We start from the raw sequence: 20,312 nt of genomic DNA on the forward strand, positions 1-20,312 counted from the left end.
TTGTGCTGTAAGAACAACATCAGTGTCACTGAAACATCAGATTTTTCACTCAGGTTTCATCATGTATTCACAACAAGACACTGATACATTGAGCTTATTGAAATTAAGACAAACTTAAAGATTAAATGCAGCAGTATTAGTATTTGTTCTGTCAAGCTGAAGTCATAGTTTATCAACCACTGCAAATAAAACATTAAACTAAATGGCAGCAAACAACATGAAGCAACATTCAAATTAAAAACTGACTACAAAAGTTTGTGTCATCAGTCATTGGTTGACATAAATATTATAAGACTAGTAACTAGTCTTTATCTATAAAGATACACAAATAAAATATGAACACATTGATTCCCTAATGTCATAACTTGTGGTCTTAATACATAATAAAACTCTCCTTAAACTACCTTTATATCAGTTTATGAATTTAAATATCTATTTCCAAGTGTCTTTGTAGTAGTTAGTGATCCTGGAGGGCATACACAGTAATCTAACATGATATATGATGCAATTCATCAAAATAAATCTTTCAGCAACACAACACATGATCAGAGAGAGAGAGTAATGGGACAGTGTGACAGATTTTGATTTGAGTGGTTTTAGCATCACCAGCTTCTCCAGCACAGAAATATGTGTTTGCCTGCTACAAACCTACTTCATCTTAATTGAAAATGATTGTCAGATATACAACTCACATAAAATGACACAAAGTTGATATGTTCAGTTTTTATAATGTGAACTTTTTCTTCCCATCTTTTGGTTTTAACAGCAAAAATAAATAAATAAATAAAAAATCTATATTGACACTGTGTTAATGACACAATTTATATCTGAGCATGTTTTCCCTGAAAACTGCATCAAGTACAGGACATAAAACGGATTTAATGTAAAACTGAAACCATTTAACAGTGGTTTCTTCTTGGAGACCCTTCATACATTATGTTTGCTTTACACACATTATCCTGCTGACTGATTAACATTTGTTTAAGAATCAATTATTTAGTGAAAATCTGAATTCTCTTTAAACTATAATGTTTGTTATTGTTTGTTTGGACATAAAAAGTGTCAAATATTAAGTATGTTACGTACCTAAATATTGTATTACTGTATTGTATAAACCTTACAAAGTTAGTAATTGTGCAGTGGAGTCAAAAGAAGATAATAATGACCTTAATTCAGACTGTCCGCACTCTTTATATATATCTATACTTAACCTATCATCAATAATAAGAGATACAACATTTTAGTATTTGAGTTTTTTTGTGTTCCTGTAACTTATTAACTTAACACATGTTAAATTAATGTCAACGCAGCAGTTGAGATTAAATCTTGTCTGAATCAACTGAAATAACAAAGCACCAGTGACTGTGGACTATTTTATGAGTCTGTTAAGACAGACTACTGAACAATGACCTTTGACCAGGACTTTAAACAACTTTCAGCATAAGGTTTATCTGTGAAGCAGCAATACAGTAGAACAAATGCTGCTAATTCTGAGTCAAAAGCTGCACATACTGTAAATATACTCCACATCACCTTTCTACTGCAAAATATCAAAATACTATCTCTGAACTTGCATCACACAAAACTCGATCAATGTTTCAGCCTTTTAGACTGCAGAGGTTTCCTGATGTATAATAAAAGCAATTCTGATGGTATTTATTACTGTCATTTGTTGGATGAATCTTGTTGTTGAGTTCTTTCAAATGCTTCATTTAATTTTTTAACAATTACTGCTGGAATGTAAAACTTCTCAATGAGAGGAGCATCAAATCAGTGACATTATTGATGACATTATTCATACATTAACAGTGTCCTTAAAAAATGTAACAAGAAGTACATAAAACTGATAAAGTACTGAAGCATTTCATTTCACAGTGCTTTGTTTTTTGGGGCACTGTTATACTGTCTAAGCATCATTTAGTCCAGATGAGTGATAAAACTTTCACTTGTTCAACTAAGTCAACAAGAATTATCAGCTTTAACTTGTCACGTTCTTCTCTTGATTATATGATACTGTTTTTTGTATTTTTTTGCCAGATTCTCTTGTGGATAAATTTTCATTTTAAATCTGTTTTTGAAATCATGAAACAATGGATTTACAATAATATAAAGTGAAAAAGCTAATTCTGTGACCACTGAAACAAATCACTTAGAGTAAAATGTAAAAACATTACATTACGATGTCGCTTGATATGAAAACACCAAAACTAAAGAAAGAGGTGATGAACAACGATTTAACAACAACCAATTCAACAGCCTCATGCCTCTTTTATATGTGTCCATAAACTTTTGAGTTTAAAATTGTATATTTAATCATCTCAATGCACATGAAAAATCACTTTAGATAATAAGCAAGAAGATCCATAATATATGTTTGCCTGTAAAAGGGTGATGAGTTTAGACTATAATAACTTCATTTATATTATAATGAACAACCATTATGTTTATAAATCATATTTCTGAACATCACAGATAAATCTCAGTTGGACAGATTTTGATATCAGTGGTTTTGGCATCACCAGCTTGATAAACACAGAAAAATGGGAAAAGTTTCTCAATGAAAGTTTCTCTGTGAGTGTAGATTAGAGTCTTGTCTTCAGGGTCATAGAAAGACACCTCCCCCCTGTCATAGTCCAGCTGGACTCTGATCTTCTGGAGACTCTTCTTCACCGTCAGAGTTTTACCAGAACCATTAGTGTATTTTCCACTGTGATACACTAAACACCAGATTCCATATTCTGGTGAAGCAGGACACTTTCCCTTCTTGTCTACTGACTCTTTAGCCAAACCCACATTCCAGTCAGGATGATCTCCCACCTCCACCTCCCAGCTGTGTTTCCCTGACTTGAAGCCCTCAGAGCCCAGAACATTAGTATAGTAAGTGTTTCTCTCTGGATTATCAGGAAGCTGCAGCTTTGTGTCTCCATTTCTCACACTGGTCAGATCATCAGACAGATGGAGCCATCCACTTGCAGTGTTTGGGTCCAGAATGACACGACTGAAGTGGACCTTGTCCTTCATGTTCTTCCAGACTCTGAAGGACAGGTTGCCCAGGTGTTTGGCCACATCTATCAGTGCTCCTGAGAGCAGCTGTGGATCTGACAGTGAGCTCTGGGCTCTGGCTCTGGTCTGAGTGGCTTTATAACTGCTGAGGAATGGCACGTTGTGTTTGTGCAGCTCTTCCTCAACAGCACAGATACTGTCTGACAGAGAGGAGATCTGCTCCTCAATCCTCTTCATCTCTCTGCTGATAGTCTTCCCCTTCTGCTCCTCTTCCTCCCTCAGAGCTGCCAGTCTGGACTCCTCTTCCTCTTTCAGGAACAGCTGGAGCTTGTTGAACTCTGCTCTGATCTGCTGCTCTGTGGACAACAGCTGCTTCTTGGAGTGTTCAATCATGTCATTGTAGGTTTTCTCCACTTGTTTGTATTTGTTCCTCTTGTCCTGTAGAGACTTTAAGTCTGATTTCAGCTGCTCCTTCAGGTCACTGACTGCTTGTTCTACAAGAACCACTTTGTGAGTCTGGTGCAGAGAAAACTCACAGACAGGACAAACAGGTCTATCTTCACCCTCACAGAACAATTTAGGTTCTTCTTGATGTTTACTACACACCAACTCCACATTTGTGTCTTTGGGTATTTCAGTTTCCTGTCTCCCAGCAAAAGAATCAGCCAGTTCCTTGAGAGTAAAGTTTATTCTCGGTACATCTTTTGATGATTTCCTTTTACAAATGGGACAGTTTTTGTTTTTAGCTTGTTCCCAGAATTGTTGCAGGCAGCTTGAACAGAAGCTGTGGTTACAGCTCAGAGACACAGGATCTCTGAAAGTCTCTGAACACACATGACAGCTCAGGAAACTTTCGAGCAAATAAACTTTCTCAGCCATTTTCCATTCTTTCAAATTCAACCAAAGACTCACCAAATGTATTTTCCCCTCAGTTTGTTTCTAAAGGTCCTCGAAATAAGTGTTAGCCAGTTATAGATCCTTCACGCTCTTACTGTGGTTCGGTTCAACACAATGAGAATGACTTTCGGTTTCACCCATATCTTTCATTAGTTAATTATTAACAGCAATACATCCGGCAACGTGGTTTTATCACATTTTGACAAAGATGTAGCCTAAAATCGGTGCAAGATTTCCTCCAGAATATAAAAATCCTAAAAAGTTAACTGGGGATTCAAACAAACACTACGGTGCAATTTTTCTTCTCTGTCTGATGAACTGTGTGAGATAACTATTCGGAAACATTAACAGGAAGTAAAGGTACAGGTACAGGTAACATTTATGTGTTGACTTTTGTTTTATCTATATTGACCTTGGACTGAGCCTTCCAGGTTTTATTACTTTACACCTGCTAGTAAGCTAGTTTATCAATTGTTTCCTTGTCCTCACACATCTATTTGTGTATACTTACACACCTGTGTCGATCACACATTTAGGCACATTCATACTCAATTATATTCACACTCAACACCACCTTTACCAAGAATTAAACATACTTCTATTACATTTAAATTTAATTGGTGTCAACATGAATCTGAAACAAACTTTACAGAAGATATACAATGGAAAGGAAAAGTATCTGAACCTTTTGGAATTTCATGATTTCTGCATTCATTTGTCATAAAACATGATCTGATTTTCATTTAATTCAAGAGTATTAACAAATGTAATTAAAAATAACAACACACACTTTTCTCAAGCGAGTCTGTTGTGGACTTGTCCTGTCGCATCATCTAACTTCTACAGTGTTTCATCTGACATACAGACAATCTCACATTATCCTGAAGAATGTTTGATACACTTGAGAATTCATCTTCCCCCCAATTACTACAAGCTTTCCAGGTCCTGATGCAGCAAAGCAGGCCCAAATCATGATGTTTCCTCCACCATGCTTAATGATTGGGAGGTGTTTTCATGATTACATGCAGTGACCTTTTTTACGCCAGATTTCGTGTTGTGTATTCTTCCTAAATAATTAAATCATAATTTTATCAGTTCACAAAACATTTTTACCAATACTTCTGTGGACTGTCAATGTGCTCTTTTGCAAACTTTAGGCATTGCAGCAATGTTCTTTTTAGTAAGCAGCAGCTTACTGGTGGTGTCCTGCCATAGACAACCTGCTTGTTTAATGTTTTACATACTATAGACTCATGAACACAGATGTTAGCCAGTTCCAATTATGCCTTCAAATCTTTGACTGTCACTCTGGGATGTTTCTTTACCTCATTGATAAGTGTTTGTTGTGCTATTTTGAGTCATTTTGACTGACTGCCCACTTCCTGGTAGAGTGGCCACAGTCCCAAAGTGTCTCCATTTGTAGACTGTTTGACTGCATACTGGTGAATTTCTAAAGTCTTTGACATCACTTTGTACCCTTTTGAGCTTCTTGTAAATGATCAATTATTGATCATAGATCCTCTGAAAACTCCTTTTTGGTGAGGCATCAAATAAGCACATTCTTCTTCTGCGGAGCAATCTCCAGTAGTTAGAGTGGTTTTTGTCAGTCAAAGTAGCTCTAGTCCACACCTTTAAACAAATTTTCTTAACTTATGCTAAAACTTGACTCCATTTTGCTTTTTGACGTCATTATTCAAATGATTCACATACTTTTTCCCCTAGCACTATGGCGTTTTAATGGTTGTTGTCAATAAAGACATCAAAGATCTGATTTTTGTGTTACTATTTCAGGCACATTATATTTGTTGCTACTCTTGACTTAGATGAAGATCAGATTACATTCTATAACAAATTAATACAGAAAGTCACGAAGTCCCAAGCGGTTCACGTTTTCCTGTCACTTTATGTTGTTTCTTGATAGATAAAATTTGTGTAGCAAACAAAAGCAGACATGCAAAAAAAGTTTAATATATATTTTTAACGTTTTCCGTTTTCTTAGCAGCATCAATCAGAATATAATACAATTAATGTTTATTACACAATTAAAGCAAATATTCAGTTGGAATTCATTGAAAAGTGATGATATCAAATTATATGGCATATGGCATCACAAGCAAGGTTACATCCATCAAGACATTTTTAAATGAAGATAAAAACTAAATAGAACAAAAAGTGAAGAGCTTTTGAGATAGAATTATAAAAAAGAAAGAAAAAGACATGACAAACGTAAACATTAATAATCATTTATGTTCCCACAGTTCTCATGAAACCAGAATAAGAACTTAAAGGTTTAACACAACTGCTTTCAAATCAAAACAGGAAGAACTAAATAAGAGAGAATTCAGAAATCTGACAAACTACAAATGTTAAAACTTAAAATGTTTGTTGACAATGAAACAAACAGCTGATTTAATTTAACATTTGATCATTTGAAGTTTTAGTACTTTTTACCACATACTGTATATATCTTTCTTACAGATATTGAACTAAAGGTTTATAGAACTTTAAATAGTGGTACTAGTTTGTTAAAGTTTCAAATGGAAAGGTTTCAGTGGAATTTTATGTTTTCAATTTTGGCCAATAAACTACTTTGGATTATTGTATTTTAGACAGAGAATATAAATGACTAATGACACAAAATCAAATCTTTCTAAAAGACACAAGTCAAAAAGACCCACAGTACAGGTTGATATGTGAAATGTGATAATTTTACATAATAAACAAAAAATTAAAAAGATGTTTTAAAAAAATCACATCTCTGAACATCACAGAGAAATCTGGGTTGGACAGATTTTGATCTCACTGATTTTGGCATGACCACTTTCTCCAACACTGAAATATGGGAAGAGTTTCTCAGTGAAAGTTTCTCTGTGAGTATAGATGTGGGTCTTGTCTTCAGTGTCATAGAAGGACACCTCCCCCCTGTCATAGTCCAGCTGGACTCTGATCCTCTGGAGACTCTTCTTCACTGTCACAGTTTTACCAACAACATCAGTGTATTTTCCACTGTCATATGACAAACACCAGAATCCATATTTTGGTGAAACTGATGTTGCTTTCTTGTCAACTGACTCTTTAACCAAACCCACATTCCAGTGAGGATGATCTCCCACCTTCACCTCCCAGCTGTGGTTCCCTGAGCTGAAGCTCTCAGAACCAAAAACAGTAGAGGACGTAATGTTTCTCTCTGTATTTTCAGGAAGCTGCTGCTTTGTATCTCCACATCTAACACTAATCAGATCATCAGACAGATAAAGAAAAGGGTTTGCAGTGTTTGGGTCCAGAATGACACGACTGAAGTGGACCTTGTCCTTCATGTTCTCCCAGACTCTGAAGGACAGGTTGCCCAGGTGTTTGGCCACATCTATCAGTGCTCCTGAGAGCAGCTGTGGATCTGACAGTGAGCTCTGGGCTCTGGCTCTGGTCTGAGTGGCTTTATAACTGCTGAGGAATGGCACGTTGTGTTTGTGCAGCTCTTCTTCAACAGCACAGATACTGTCTGACAGAGAGGAGATCTGCTCCTCAATCCTCTTCATCTCTCTGCTGATAGTCTTCCCCTTCTGCTCCTCTTCCTCCCTCAGAGCTGCCAGTCTGGACTCCTCTTCCTCTTTCAGGAACTGCTGGAGCTTGTTGAACTCTGCTCTGATCTGCTGCTCTGTGGACAACAGCTGCTTCTTGGAGTGTTCAATCATGTCATTGTAGGTTTTCTCCACTTGTTTGTATTTGTTCCTCTTGTCCTGTAGAGACTTTAAGTCTGATTTCAGCTGCTCCTTCAGGTCACTGACTGCTTGTTCTACAGGAACCACTTTGTGACCAGTGTGATGAGGAAAATCACAGATATGACAAACAGCTCTATCTTCATCCATACAGAATAATTTAGGTTCTTCTTGATGTTTACTACACACAACTTGCAGTTTATTCTCTTTCTCTGTCTCAGATGATCCAGTTTTCTGTCTCCCAGCAAAAGAATCAGCCAGTTCCTTCAGTGCAAAGTTCACTATCACACCTTTTGATGATTTCCTTTTACAAATGGGACAGTTTTTGTTTTTAGTTTGTTCCCAGAATTGTTGCAGGCAGCTTGAACAGAAGCTGTGGTTACAGCTCAGAGACACAGGATCTCTGAAAGTCTCTGAACACACATGGCAGCTCAGGTAACTTTCAAACAGAGCTATTTTTTCAGCCATTCCTGGTACATGTACAAAATCTTTTCAGCTTTGAGACTCACCAAGTTACTGTTCCTTCCTTTGGTTATTAAAATTCTCCAAATGTGTGTTTTCCAGCAGAGGTTTAACTGTATGTAATGGCGTCTCAGCTCAGTTCAACAATGACAAAATCTACTTTCATTTTCACTCACCGAGTTAATCATCCATCCATTTTCTTTGTACTCTTAAGGTTTGTGGGAGGGCTGCAGCATATTAAAGCTCTCTGAGTTAATCATTAATTAAGATTTACTGTCATGTTATTATGTCTTTTCTGAGACGAAGATCACATTCTGCATTTAGTGCTGCATAAATGTGGAAGCAACAAATGAAAATACTGAAAATACTGATTTATTAAGTCAAGGAAACAACTCATCTCATAAACATACTATAAAAATAAGAAATTAAAGACGTGTGCTCTTCAAGTGAGGAACATTTCAACAGACTTTAACAAGAAACTGATTACCCTTATTTAAGAATAAATTCTTAAGTGAAAATCTGAATTCTCCTTAAAAATATAATGTTTGTTATTGTTAGTTTGGACATAGAACTTTTCAGAGTAGAAATACTGAATATGTTTTATATCCAAATATTGTATAATTGTACTATATTAACCTTTCAGACACATATCTTACAGTAATGTATTTGTCAGGTGACTTTACAAATATGAACTTGAATTAAAAGTGTTGATCTGGCTTTATGAGAAGATGAAACAGATTTGGATCAACGGTGACAAGAAAAAGTCAGTGAACCATTTGTAATTTCATGGTTTTGGTGATTTTTCATGGTGTAAAAAGAAAACTACAAGTGTGGTGGAGGGAGCGTGAGGATTTGAGGCTGCTTTGCTGCCTCTGGACCTGAACAGATTGACATAATAGAGGGGAAAATAAAGGCCCAAGTTTATTAGTGTATGTAACAGGATAATGTCAGTGTGTCTGAAATAAAGTTCAACCTAGTTTGTAGACAGTGTTTTGTGCATATTTGTTTGTATAATTTCTTATTTATTGTCATGTGCTAGTAGGACCAGTAATAATGTCAAAGCAATCCACTCAGTTCTGGGCGTTTATTTAGGCACACAAACCAAATACAACAGCGTCAACATCAGCTGAGCAGTGATCAGAGTCTTTGAGTTCATGCACGGGAATATAGTCCATACAAAAACCTGGAGTAAACAAAGTCCCAAAACATAAAAACTCCCATAGATAATCCAAACATAAACTCCCATAGATAATCCAAATATAAACTCCAATAGATAATCCAAACATAAACTCCAATAGATAATCCAAACAAAAACTCCAATAGATAATCTAAACATAAACTCCCATAGATAATCCAAACATAAACTCCAATAGATAATCCAAACATAAACTCCAATAGATAATCTAAACATAAACTCCAATAGATAATCCAAACATAAACTCCAATAGATAATCCAAACAAAAACTCCCATAGATAATCCAAACGTAAACTCCCATAGATAATCCAAACGTAAACTCCCATAGATAATCCAAACATAAACTCCCATAGATAATCTAAACATAAACTCCCATAGATAATCCAAACATAAACTCCCATAGATAATCTAAACATAAACTCCCATAGATAATCCAAACATAAACTCTCATAGATAATCCAAACATAAACTCCAATGGATAATCCAAACATAAACTCTCATAGATAATCCAAACACAAACTCCCATAGATAATCCAAACACAAACTCCCATAGATAATCCAAACATAAACTCCCATAGATAATCCAAACATAAACTCCCATAGATAATCCAAACATAAACTCCCATAGATAATCTAAACATAAACTCCCATAGATAATCCAAACATAAACTCCCATAGATAATCTAAACATAAACTCCAATAGATAATCCAAACATAAACTCCAATAGATAACTGCATTGGCATTTCAACAGACAATAACAGAATGTCGTACTGGGTTACGAGATTATGGCTGGATCTTGTCTCTAATACATCAGACGATCTAGCAACAGGTCTGTGGAACACTGAAGGTTAAATGTACAACGCTGCACGAAAGGTGTTGTCAATCGGCTTAATGAGTGTGAAGCTGCTGCACGAAATTCACACAACACGGGAACTGAACTTTCAAAATAAGAGTCCAACCTGGAACTCAGTTGTTGGATCCTCACATTTATCACTTGTACTAACCTTTGTAAAGTTAAAAAAAACTGTAATCACTCATGATGTGGAGCAGAAATCAGCAGCATTTTGTAAACCAGACACTGATATTCATCATTTATGTTATTGACCATTTACAGTAAAAACACCACAATGAAAATCTCAAACAGCATTAGATGACCTAAAGTCTGGGTTCAATTAAAACGCCACTAAAACACTTGTTTCCAAACAACAAATCCAACAGTTACTTACAAATGAAAAAGAACATTGTAATTGATGACAACATCGTTACACAACTAAAAGAATCAAAGCATTGAGTCCAGTGGTTTTTTACGACTATACATAGAGAAAAATTGTATAAAAACAAACATGTCTCCTGACATCTGTGGAACAAATGACTGTTTACTATTAATCTCTTTTTGAACACAGATAAAATCAACAGTTGTGAAATGACAATAACCAAAATCCCTGTGTAATACATTGAAAATAGACATGGTATCAAAACTAGGAGTTACCAACAATAATACATTTTAACTAAAGTTATTTATGATATTATATCTTGACACACTTTTACTAGTACACACATTTTAAGTTGTCATTAAGTAGTGAATAAACTGCACATTTAATCATCCCAATGCTGCCTGTAAAATCTTGTTTAGATCATATATGTTTATATGATTGTTACGAATATTACAGAGAAATCTCAGTTGGACAGATTTTGACATCAGTGGTTTTAGCATCACCATGTTTTCCAATATTGAAATATGGGAAGAGTTTCTCAGTGAAAGTTTCTTTGCGAGTGTAGATGTGAGTCATGTCTTCAGGGTCATAGAAGGACACTTGCCCCCAATAGTAGTCCAGCTGGACTCTGATCCTCTGGAGACTCTTCTTCACTGTCACAGTTTTACCAACAACATCACTGTATTCTCCACTGTAATGTGACAAACACCAGATTCCATGTTTTGGTGAAGCAGGACACTCTCCCTTTCGGTTAACTGACTCTTTAGCTATACCCACATTCCAGACAGGATGATCTCCCACCTCCACCTCCCAGCTGTGTTTTCCTGAGCTGAAGCCCTCAGAGCCCAGAACAGTGGTATATTCAGTGTTTCTCTCTGGATTATCAGGAAGCTGCTGCTTTGTGTCTCCACGTCTCACACTGGTCAGATCATCAGACAGATGGAGCCATCCATTTGCAGTGTTTGGGTCCAGAATGACAGGACTGAAGTGGACCTTGTCCTTCATGTTCTCCCAGACTCTGAAGGACAGGTTCCCCAGGTGTTTGGCCACATCTATCAGTGCTCCTGAGAGCAGCTGTGGATCTGACAGTGAGCTCTGGGCTCTGGCTCTGGTCTGAGTGGCTTTATAACTGCTGAGGAATGGCACGTTGTGTTTGTGCAGCTCTTCTTCAACAGCACAGATACTGTCTGACAGAGACGAGATCTGCTTCTCAATCCACTTCATCTCTATGCTGATAGTCTTCCCCTTCTGCTCCTCTTCCTCCCTCAGAGCTGCCAGTCTGGACTCCTCTTCCTCTTTCAGGAACTGCTGGAGCTTGTTGAACTCTGCTCTGATCTGCTGCTCTGTGGACAACAGCTGCTTCTTGGAGTGTTCAATCATCTCATTGTAGGTTTTCTCCACTTGTTTGCATTTGTTCCTCTTGTCCTGTAGAGACTTTAAGTCTGATTTCAGCTGCTCCTTCAGGTCACTGACTGCTTGTTCTACAGGAACCACTTTGTGACCAGTGTGATGAGGAAAATCACAGATATGACAAAGAGCTCTATCTTCATCATTACAGAACAATTTAGGTTCTTCTTGATGTTTACTACACACAACCTGCAGTTTCTTCTCTTTCTCTGTCTCAGATGATCCAGTTTCCTGTCTCCCAGCAAATGAATCAGCCAGTTCCTTTAGTGCAAAGTTCACCGTCGCATCTTTTGATGTTTTCCTTTTACAAATCGGACAGTTTTTGTTTTTAGCTTGTTCCCAGAATTGTTGCAGGCAGCTTGAACAGAAGCTGTGGTTACAGCTCAGAGACACAGGATCTCTGAAAGTCTCTGAACACACATGGCAGCTCAGGAAACGTTCAACAAGAACATTTCTTTCCGCCATTCCTGAGACTCACCAAGTTACCGTGTCTTCCTCTATTTACTTGAAATAGTCCAAATGTGTGTTTTCCAGCAGAGGTTTAACCGTATGTAGTGTTGTCTCGGGTGTGTTCAATGTCAAAATCTACTTTCATTTTCACTTTCTGAGCTCATCGTTTATTACGAAATACTGTAATAATGGGTTATTGTGTTGCCAGCAGATGGTGTCAGTCTGGATGTTTTTCTGAGATGAAAGACCTTTCATTCATTATCCACCCCTTTTAAATTAACTTGTGCCACCAGGGACGTCTACACTCCACCCGCTCATTTCTCACCCCTACTCTGCCCGAGAACCAAGCTGTCTTTAAGACCCCACAGATCCACTTCTCCTGATGCCCCAGAGCCACTGCAGCTAGGACAAAGCAGACTAAGTCCCCACAAGCAAGATTGGCATTTCCGTCTCAATCTCTGTCTCTATTCCAATGAGTCGGGACACCACCTTTTGCACAACAAAAGAGTCAGCAGGACACGAAAGGTCTCTGCTAATCCATCTATTTCTCAACCCTTCACTGCTGTTTGCTTAAGTCCCATTGAGACTGTCACTTTTGTAGACTAGCGGGCCAATGCCCCAGAATCTACAAAACATTTCGTTTGCCCCCTTCTGGCCCTGACTGATGACTGATGACTCTAACCTCGACATTCAGGACATCACCAAGGTGTCCCCAGTTTACCTAGATGTTGAGATGTCTTAACATTGCTCATATAATTGCACTATTGAACATTATGTTCTGGATGTTCACAAAGCTGGATCTCTAGAACACCTACCATCTAGTTAGAATCCAAGAGGGCTTTTTGATAACAAACGGAGGACTGCCCGAAACACAGGAACCACTTTGTGACCAGCGTGATGAGGAAAATCACAGACATGACAAACAGCTCTATCTTCATCCTCACAGAACAATTTAGGTTCTTCTTGATGTTTACTACACACAACCTGCAGAGAACCAACCTGTCTTTAATACTCATAGTGGAGCACTATGAGTATTTTAGGCTGACCAAAGCCCCAACAACTTTGAGTCAATGATGCTTTGGGAGATATTCTGAACAATATATATGACGTATTGATCTAGTCATCTAATTTTCAGAAACGACAATTTTCACCACTGGGTGTCAGCAGGAACCAGGTTTTCAGCTACAAAAAAAATTAAAGATGTTTAGTTTTTTTTTTTTTTTAAGTTGTACTAAAACATGTGTATAAAAATACAAAAAACACTTTCCACTGATGAGCTCCAAGACCAGATAGTTTAGTTTTCCTCAGTGTTTCTCACATAGTTTTACATGCATGTGTAGGTCAGTATCTCCTCTGCAGAGAAGGTGGACTGTAGTGTGTTTGAACAGCAGAATGTTTCTTTAGAGCTGTGTCACCCTTGTGATGTATTTGACCTCTAATGGTGCTCTCAGTCCATGTAGCACTTAACCCAAGTTCTCCCCCAGGTACTGTGAACAACTGAATGCACATGTAAAGTGTCTACTGAGGGTTAAGGTAGAAGATGTGAACAGATCTTGTTGGTGTGTGCTTTCTGTGTGTTGCAGGCTCTTGTGTAGAGAACCAGAGCTGTAAGAAAAAGAAAGAGAGGATGGGTGATAGATGAATATTTGATCATCTCTTCTCCTGCCCTGCATGCTGTAATATTGATGTGGTCCAGAGGCCTTGAGGCCGGCTCTCTCCAGCTTCCAGGTGTATTAGCACACTGCAAACATACCTGAGCTCTCCCAGTGGACAAAACCTGTGTGTCTATGAATATAATGCTGATATGTGTCTGTATGGGTGTGTAAACCACAAGTGCATGTTTGGGTTTTAACCAATTGACCTTTATCTGAGTTTTTGGTGTGTGGCTGTGTGTTTATCTTAAGTACTGTTATATGCCAGTTATATTGTACTGTGGCTGGTAGGAGTCAGTTAAAACTGTATTCTATATAATTAAGTAGCCCATATAAAGTGTATTATCCTGCAATATCAAGTTTAGTGCTGGAATATCCCTAGATGTGTCTCATTAAAAATGTGTTTGTCATTTAAATTTTTATCATGGTCTAAGATAGGCAAAGAAAAAACAATATGCAGAAAGATAAAAAGCATTTTTCTGAGGAAACAATAGTCAGAGTGAAGGAAAAGTTGTGATAAAGAGAACTTTTCTGTATTTCAGCAGTTTAGGACCAATTCATTTACTGATTTCAGGTTTGGCAAATTTTTTACTGAGTAGTGGTTTCTGTTTGGCCGCTCCACCATACGGGTCTTAATGGTGGAGTGCTGCAGAGATGGTTCTTCTCAAACGTTCTACAGAGAAATGCTGGTTTTTCTTTCACCTCCCTGACTAATGCTCCCCGCTCTAGGAAGAGTCCTGGTGATTTTTCCGTTTTTATTTAAAAGAATATGTCAAAATGTTTTTTTTCTCCTCACTTTGACATTATGGGGTATTTTTCCAGACCGTTATTTAAGAAAAATAATTAATTTAATCAATTTCTGAATAAAGCTGTAACATAACAAAATGTAGAAAAAGCACTGTATATAAAACTTATTTAATCAAATATAATGATAAATTCGGAGGGAGCTCAGTCGGCTTCTGCCGTTGTGTAAAATCCCTAAGATGCATTGGGAGCTTGTTTTATGTTGCTATAACCTAGTTTTTTATTTCCCCAAAGTGCCGTGGCTGTGCTCCAAGTGATTCAAATGTATTCATATATTTTGGCGATTAGCATTTAAGCGCTAATTATTTTTACATCACCAATAAAGCCTATATATAAAACACAAAGTGAGCACCCCCATTTGCCCCAATTCATGCAGTCATGTTAAGCCATAGAGGAAAAACTTTCATCTTAAAAGCTGCGATGGTAGTTTTGCATTGAGCTTAATTTAATTTAGCTAATAATTACAATATATCACTTTAAGCATCAAAGTTTGATGTGAAGCATTCTCACAGAGCTCGTCAAAGCTGTTCTCAACTTTCAGTCCATATGCAGGTGTGGATGTGTTCAGTGTTTGCTGACATCACATTTCTGCTTAAAACACCTGTTGACCTGCAAGAAGAGCATCTTTTGTCATCAGCAGTGAGTTAGTGTACCTCCTGCTGAGCCTACAGTGTCTCAGTTTGTCTTTGAAATGTACTATTTTCTGCTCTTCTCTTGTCTCCTCATGTGGATAATACTGTTTTGGGTTTGCCCTCGCAGATGATTTCTTATTCAAACAATCCTGTAACTTCATTGTGATACCTCCTTCTTCCAATTACATGCTACAGTGCACTGATGACTGTCTAACCCAAAATTATGTTGCACCAGTCAGAGTTGAGTTTTCTCTTCTGGGTAAAGAAAATTACACTTTGCATTATAACATCTTACTTTGGGTTTCTCCTCTTTCTCTTGCATTCAGTGATATGAAATACATTTTACTGTTAATTATCACATTCTTTAGCAATTTTAAATATTTAGAAACCACAATTGAGATTGACAAAACAAATTTAACTTTCACTTCACTTTCACAAAACTGAAAGTAACTTGTGGCAGCACAGATCACAGAGAGAGGGGCGAGCAAAAGGCAAATAAGTGGAAAAATACACATGCAAATTGATTAATAGATTCAAACATTCACACATGTTTAGCAGTGTAACGTATTTTATTTATATTTTTCCTGACATCCTACAGTCTACTGTTCCAGGATTGTTCACCAGATCCTATGGAGCCTGGCTGGTATCTTAGGGATTTGCTTGTTTAACCACAAACACTGGTGATAAGGTCGGGCTCCCAGTTGGTGTTCCTCTTCATCCCAAGGCTGCTGGATAGGGTCGAGGTCAGGGCTCTGTGCAGGGCAGTCAGGTTGTTCTGCACAGAACTTGGAAAAGTACAATGGCATTTATTTATGTCTAAGCTTTTGACACAATATGACAAGAAAATCACTATAACTAATATTTACATTTTCTTTAAACTTACTGTGAAAAAAAAAGCCAAAAATAAAGAGCATATAAACTCAAAAAGAGCAAAGATAAAGCAATCATGATTAATTTGGAATTAAACCAGAGACATTAATCATTTACTGTACAGCGTGGATAGTGGTAAATAAAAGAACGGAGAAATGAAAGATTTTTTGTCTTTTTCTGTCAGAATCATAGTTTCTTATTTTTAACCATGGCTGAACTATTCAATATTCAACAGCTCTTACTTCAGAAATGTTTTGTTTTTTCCCTAAAGAGAGCTGGGACACAAAAACCAAGGCCACTGGCGATACACTCCCTCAGATTTAGTGTAGTAACTAAGAATAAAAATACACACGATCATGCAAACTATGCCTTCACACACACTAATAAAATCACATATGGCATCTTAGACTTCCACAGACCACCCTGAGGAATATCTAATGAACAACAAAACATTTTTTTTTTTCCATCTGAACAAATCATTTGAGTTTGCTGGATGTTTGTTGGCGTGTGGTTATTCTGATGCAGCAGGCGTGCAGCTCATCACGCAGATGTGTAAAACAACAACAGTGTGTTTACGACAGCAGGGACAAGACAGGTGCATAAAAAAAAAAAGAAAAAGCAAAAACACCTGGAGCTTCCTGTCAGACACATACTCTAATAAACTGTCAAACTACGTTGAGTGAGTGACGACCACAATTTCTATTTATTTGAAGAAAGTCTACAGCTACTTTTGCAATGTTTGTTAATAAAAAGTGAAATTAATTGAGACACACACACACCCAGCTAAACAGATTACAACCAGAAAAAAAAAACAGAACTAACGACAGGTATCCCAACATGCACCAAGGGGGGGACACAGCACCCCCGGACCGCCATATTGCCCCAGCAATCCAGGAGGCAGAGGAAGAGGAAGCAGGAGTAGAGGGCGCCCCAAGCTGAACACGGACCGCCCACACACTCTCCTACCTACCCACGCACACACACACTTCCACCCACACACTGTATGTTTATAGTGAGGCATCTCTTTTACTATAGATGTGAGTGTGGAATGATGGAGAGGATAATGTTGGATTTGCAAAAACTCCAATGACGCCTTTAGGAGTCTCATGTGTTTCATCATGGAGAAGAGATGAAGACATTTGTCCCACGGACACACACAGCTTCCATTTTAATATAGGTGTGTGTTTCATGTCACTGATTCTTGTTGGTTTGAGAAATCGTTCGTTCCTCTAAAAAGACAAAACTGAACCTTCCAGGTAAGACGATTAACTAATTTGTCTTGTGCACTGGGAGCAGCTTTACATATATTACATACACATGCACTCACACACCTGCACATGTAAACAAACAAACAATTGCAAACACACACACACACGCACCCTCTCTCTCCTCAGGGCTTGCTGCTAATCTTCATATCCTCCTCTCATCATCATTAAGCCCACTGGAGACATTGAAGATCTGTTGTCCCAGCTGATGTCAATCGTGAAAATGATCTTGTTCTTTCCCTTCCTCCACACACACACACGCGTACGTCCAACCATTGTGGCTGAACATCTAGAGGGTTCGGGACTGACAGATCCTCTGGACGGCTGGGTTTGTGTCACCAGCTGTCTTGGATGCATTAGGTGCCCAGACCGAACCGTTCCCCAGCTGTAATAGCAGCCTTGCTTCAGTCCCCTGGCGCGTCACACATCATTAGCTGCCATCTTGGCCCTGACACTTGCTGCTTCCCTCAGAACCAGGGAGGGAGGGAGGCTGCGGACAGGCTGCGTGAAGGTGTGCTGCTGTGATTTATGTCAATGCGAGAGAATGAAGTTTTGGAGGAGAAGCGAGTCTGGTTGTCATTATTGTTGTTCCGCCTGTTTGGCTCGGAGTGAAATTATACAAGCCCACAAACTTTTGTAAATAAACATGTGACAGGACACAAATGTATTCACTGTGTGTTCAGTTAATGAAGACCTTTTTTCCATTTGCAAAACCAACATCATTTGTTGGGAATAAATAGAAAATGGATAATGAACATAGACAGTGACGTGTTTGATTCATCACTTTGGTTCAGACTGAAATGTGTCAACACTTGTTGGATGTGTTGTCTTGAAATGTGTTGCAGACATTCACGGTCCCCAGAGGATGAATCCCACTGAATTTTCTTCAACTTCTAACATGAAGTTGACATCAGTGGTTTTAAGGGAACGTATTCAGCAGCTCCTGGTTAGATTGCCGTAATAGTGCCAGTGTTGAAACAAATACATTTTCTGGAAGTTATACTACTTTTTTATACTTCTTTCTTATAAATACTGACTAATTTCTGATGTCAACATGTAATTTCATCTATTTCTCACTTTGAAAAGCATCTTAGTGAATTCTAAAACTCAGCGCGTGCAGGTCACCAGGTCAGAAAAACGTCACTTCCAAAGCTCCGGAGAGATTCATACAGCCCCTGGTAATGTTGTTATGATGACTGAGATAATGCTGCATCCTGTCATGTTGTCGTGTGGCCGTCTCCCTCAGGAACGTGTGTGTGTGCTGAGCGTCTCATTGACAAGAGCAGAGGAAGGAAGGGGTTTATTACAGTACATTAAGAGAGGGATTATACTGACCATGCTGACATCAACATGTTAGCTAATTGACAAGGGGGATGCACACACTGTTTACCAAATCCTCTTTGGACTCAGACTGAGTAAAAGACTTACAGGGTGAACAAATGTCTACAAGCACATAAACACTTATATGTAAGCATTAGAGGACTTTATGGCTCTGGAAAAGTTGAAGATGACCCACAGCTGTCTTATTAAATCCTCAAATGGTCTGAATAGGTTCTCAGGAAACAGACCTGTATGGAGCAGTGAGGGGTAAACAGTCACTTTCTAATCATGTCAGACAGACAACGTGGACTATCCAAATTTTAAAATGTTTTGTAGTCAGTGAAACAGCATTACACACTTACTAAAAGTGAAATTGTTAAGATGTTATTGTGGTTCCCCTTGTAGTAATGTTGGTTCTAACTATGGTTGGTCTGAATTTGTTTATGGTACTTTTATCTCTCATGGTCCATCATTGTATCTCTAGAGGTGCAGCTAAGGAGTCATCCTCTTAACTAAGAGGATTTATCCATTCAGTAATCCATTCATGGGTTGATCCATTTATATAGGAGTTACCTGCCATGTTGCATTAAATTATAATTAGAAACATTGCTTTAACTTCTCCTGTAGCAGACAAACAGGTAAATTGTGGATGAGCAGATGTTGCAGGTGTAATCACACGACTCGATATAATACTTTTCCACCATGTTATCAAAAGGTAGCTGCATTTGTTGGAAATTACAGTATACTTGCTAAATTAGTCTCAACAGCTTGGTTTATTACCATTTAGCTGATTAAAAATAAATGTATTCATATTAATTAAATTTCATAACATGGTGGCAGCTGTCTGTGGTGGAGATTTTTTTTTATCTTGACCACACAACAAAAAATAAACAGACCAGATGTACTATAAGAACCGAGCACTTATATTTCTACTTTTCTATTATTTCTCCTACAATATAACATCAAAAGATCCTTTCATATTTTCTACATGTCCAGTTTAATTTCGTCAGCTTCGTCGTCTGAGTTACAGCCTGAAGTGATGTCAAAGCACCAAGTTAAAACAGAGATGGACAATCTTACACAGTGAAACCTTCTTGACCATGAACCCGAGTCTTGATGAGGCGGAGATCTCACCTGTAGAGGACGCGGCTCGGCCTCCATGGGTGCAGCAGTAGCCTTCACCTGCGTGTGGTTCAATAAATAACCGTGATGGGTAATTTGTGCGGAAGATTCCTGCAGCAACAAGTCGACAGACCATTTGTGGGTCGTTTGGTTCAAGGCCAAGGTTCAGCTGTAGCCGTTATCGATGTTACAATACGACTCATGTAAAATTCATAGGATGTCAAGTCAAACCATCAACCTCCTCTCCACCCTGTCCATCATCCTGTCCTTGTTTCCTCTCATTTCCTTTCCTCCTCTGCTCC

At 38.0% G+C, this 20,312-nt stretch overlaps 3 protein-coding genes across 3 annotated transcripts; all 3 read right to left on the bottom strand.

The window, feature by feature from the left end:
• Nucleotides 1-2,466: 2,466 nt before the first annotated feature.
• LOC113150680 (nuclear factor 7, brain-like) lies at nucleotides 2,467-3,882 on the bottom strand. Its single transcript, XM_026343299.1, has one exon. It carries the CDS (start codon nucleotides 3,880-3,882, stop codon nucleotides 2,467-2,469), a length of 1,416 nt encoding a protein of 471 aa, XP_026199084.1.
• Nucleotides 3,883-6,360: 2,478 nt separating this feature from the next.
• LOC113150679 (tripartite motif-containing protein 35-like) lies at nucleotides 6,361-8,099 on the bottom strand. The gene has a single exon (XM_026343298.1). The coding sequence runs from the start codon at nucleotides 8,082-8,084 to the stop codon at nucleotides 6,666-6,668; it is 1,419 nt and encodes a 472-aa protein (XP_026199083.1). The 5' UTR covers nucleotides 8,085-8,099; the 3' UTR covers nucleotides 6,361-6,665.
• Nucleotides 8,100-9,160: 1,061 nt separating this feature from the next.
• LOC113150676 (nuclear factor 7, brain-like) lies at nucleotides 9,161-12,462 on the bottom strand. Its single transcript, XM_026343296.1, has one exon. It carries the CDS (start codon nucleotides 12,358-12,360, stop codon nucleotides 10,939-10,941), a length of 1,422 nt encoding a protein of 473 aa, XP_026199081.1. The 5' UTR covers nucleotides 12,361-12,462; the 3' UTR covers nucleotides 9,161-10,938.
• Between the last annotated feature and the right edge of the window lie 7,850 nt (nucleotides 12,463-20,312).

This window comes from Anabas testudineus, chromosome 9 (assembly GCF_900324465.2).
Source record: "Anabas testudineus chromosome 9, fAnaTes1.2, whole genome shotgun sequence".
Lineage (NCBI taxonomy): Eukaryota > Metazoa > Chordata > Actinopteri > Anabantiformes > Anabantidae > Anabas > Anabas testudineus.

What these genes read in the sequence shown, in the direction of transcription:
- LOC113150679 (XM_026343298.1), bottom strand. Translation starts at nt 8,084, where the DNA reads ATGGCTGAAAAAATAGCTCTGTTTGAAAGTTACCTGAGCTGCCATGTG.
- LOC113150676 (XM_026343296.1), bottom strand. Translation starts at nt 12,360, where the DNA reads ATGGCGGAAAGAAATGTTCTTGTTGAACGTTTCCTGAGCTGCCATGTG.
- LOC113150680 (XM_026343299.1), bottom strand. Translation starts at nt 3,882, where the DNA reads ATGGCTGAGAAAGTTTATTTGCTCGAAAGTTTCCTGAGCTGTCATGTG.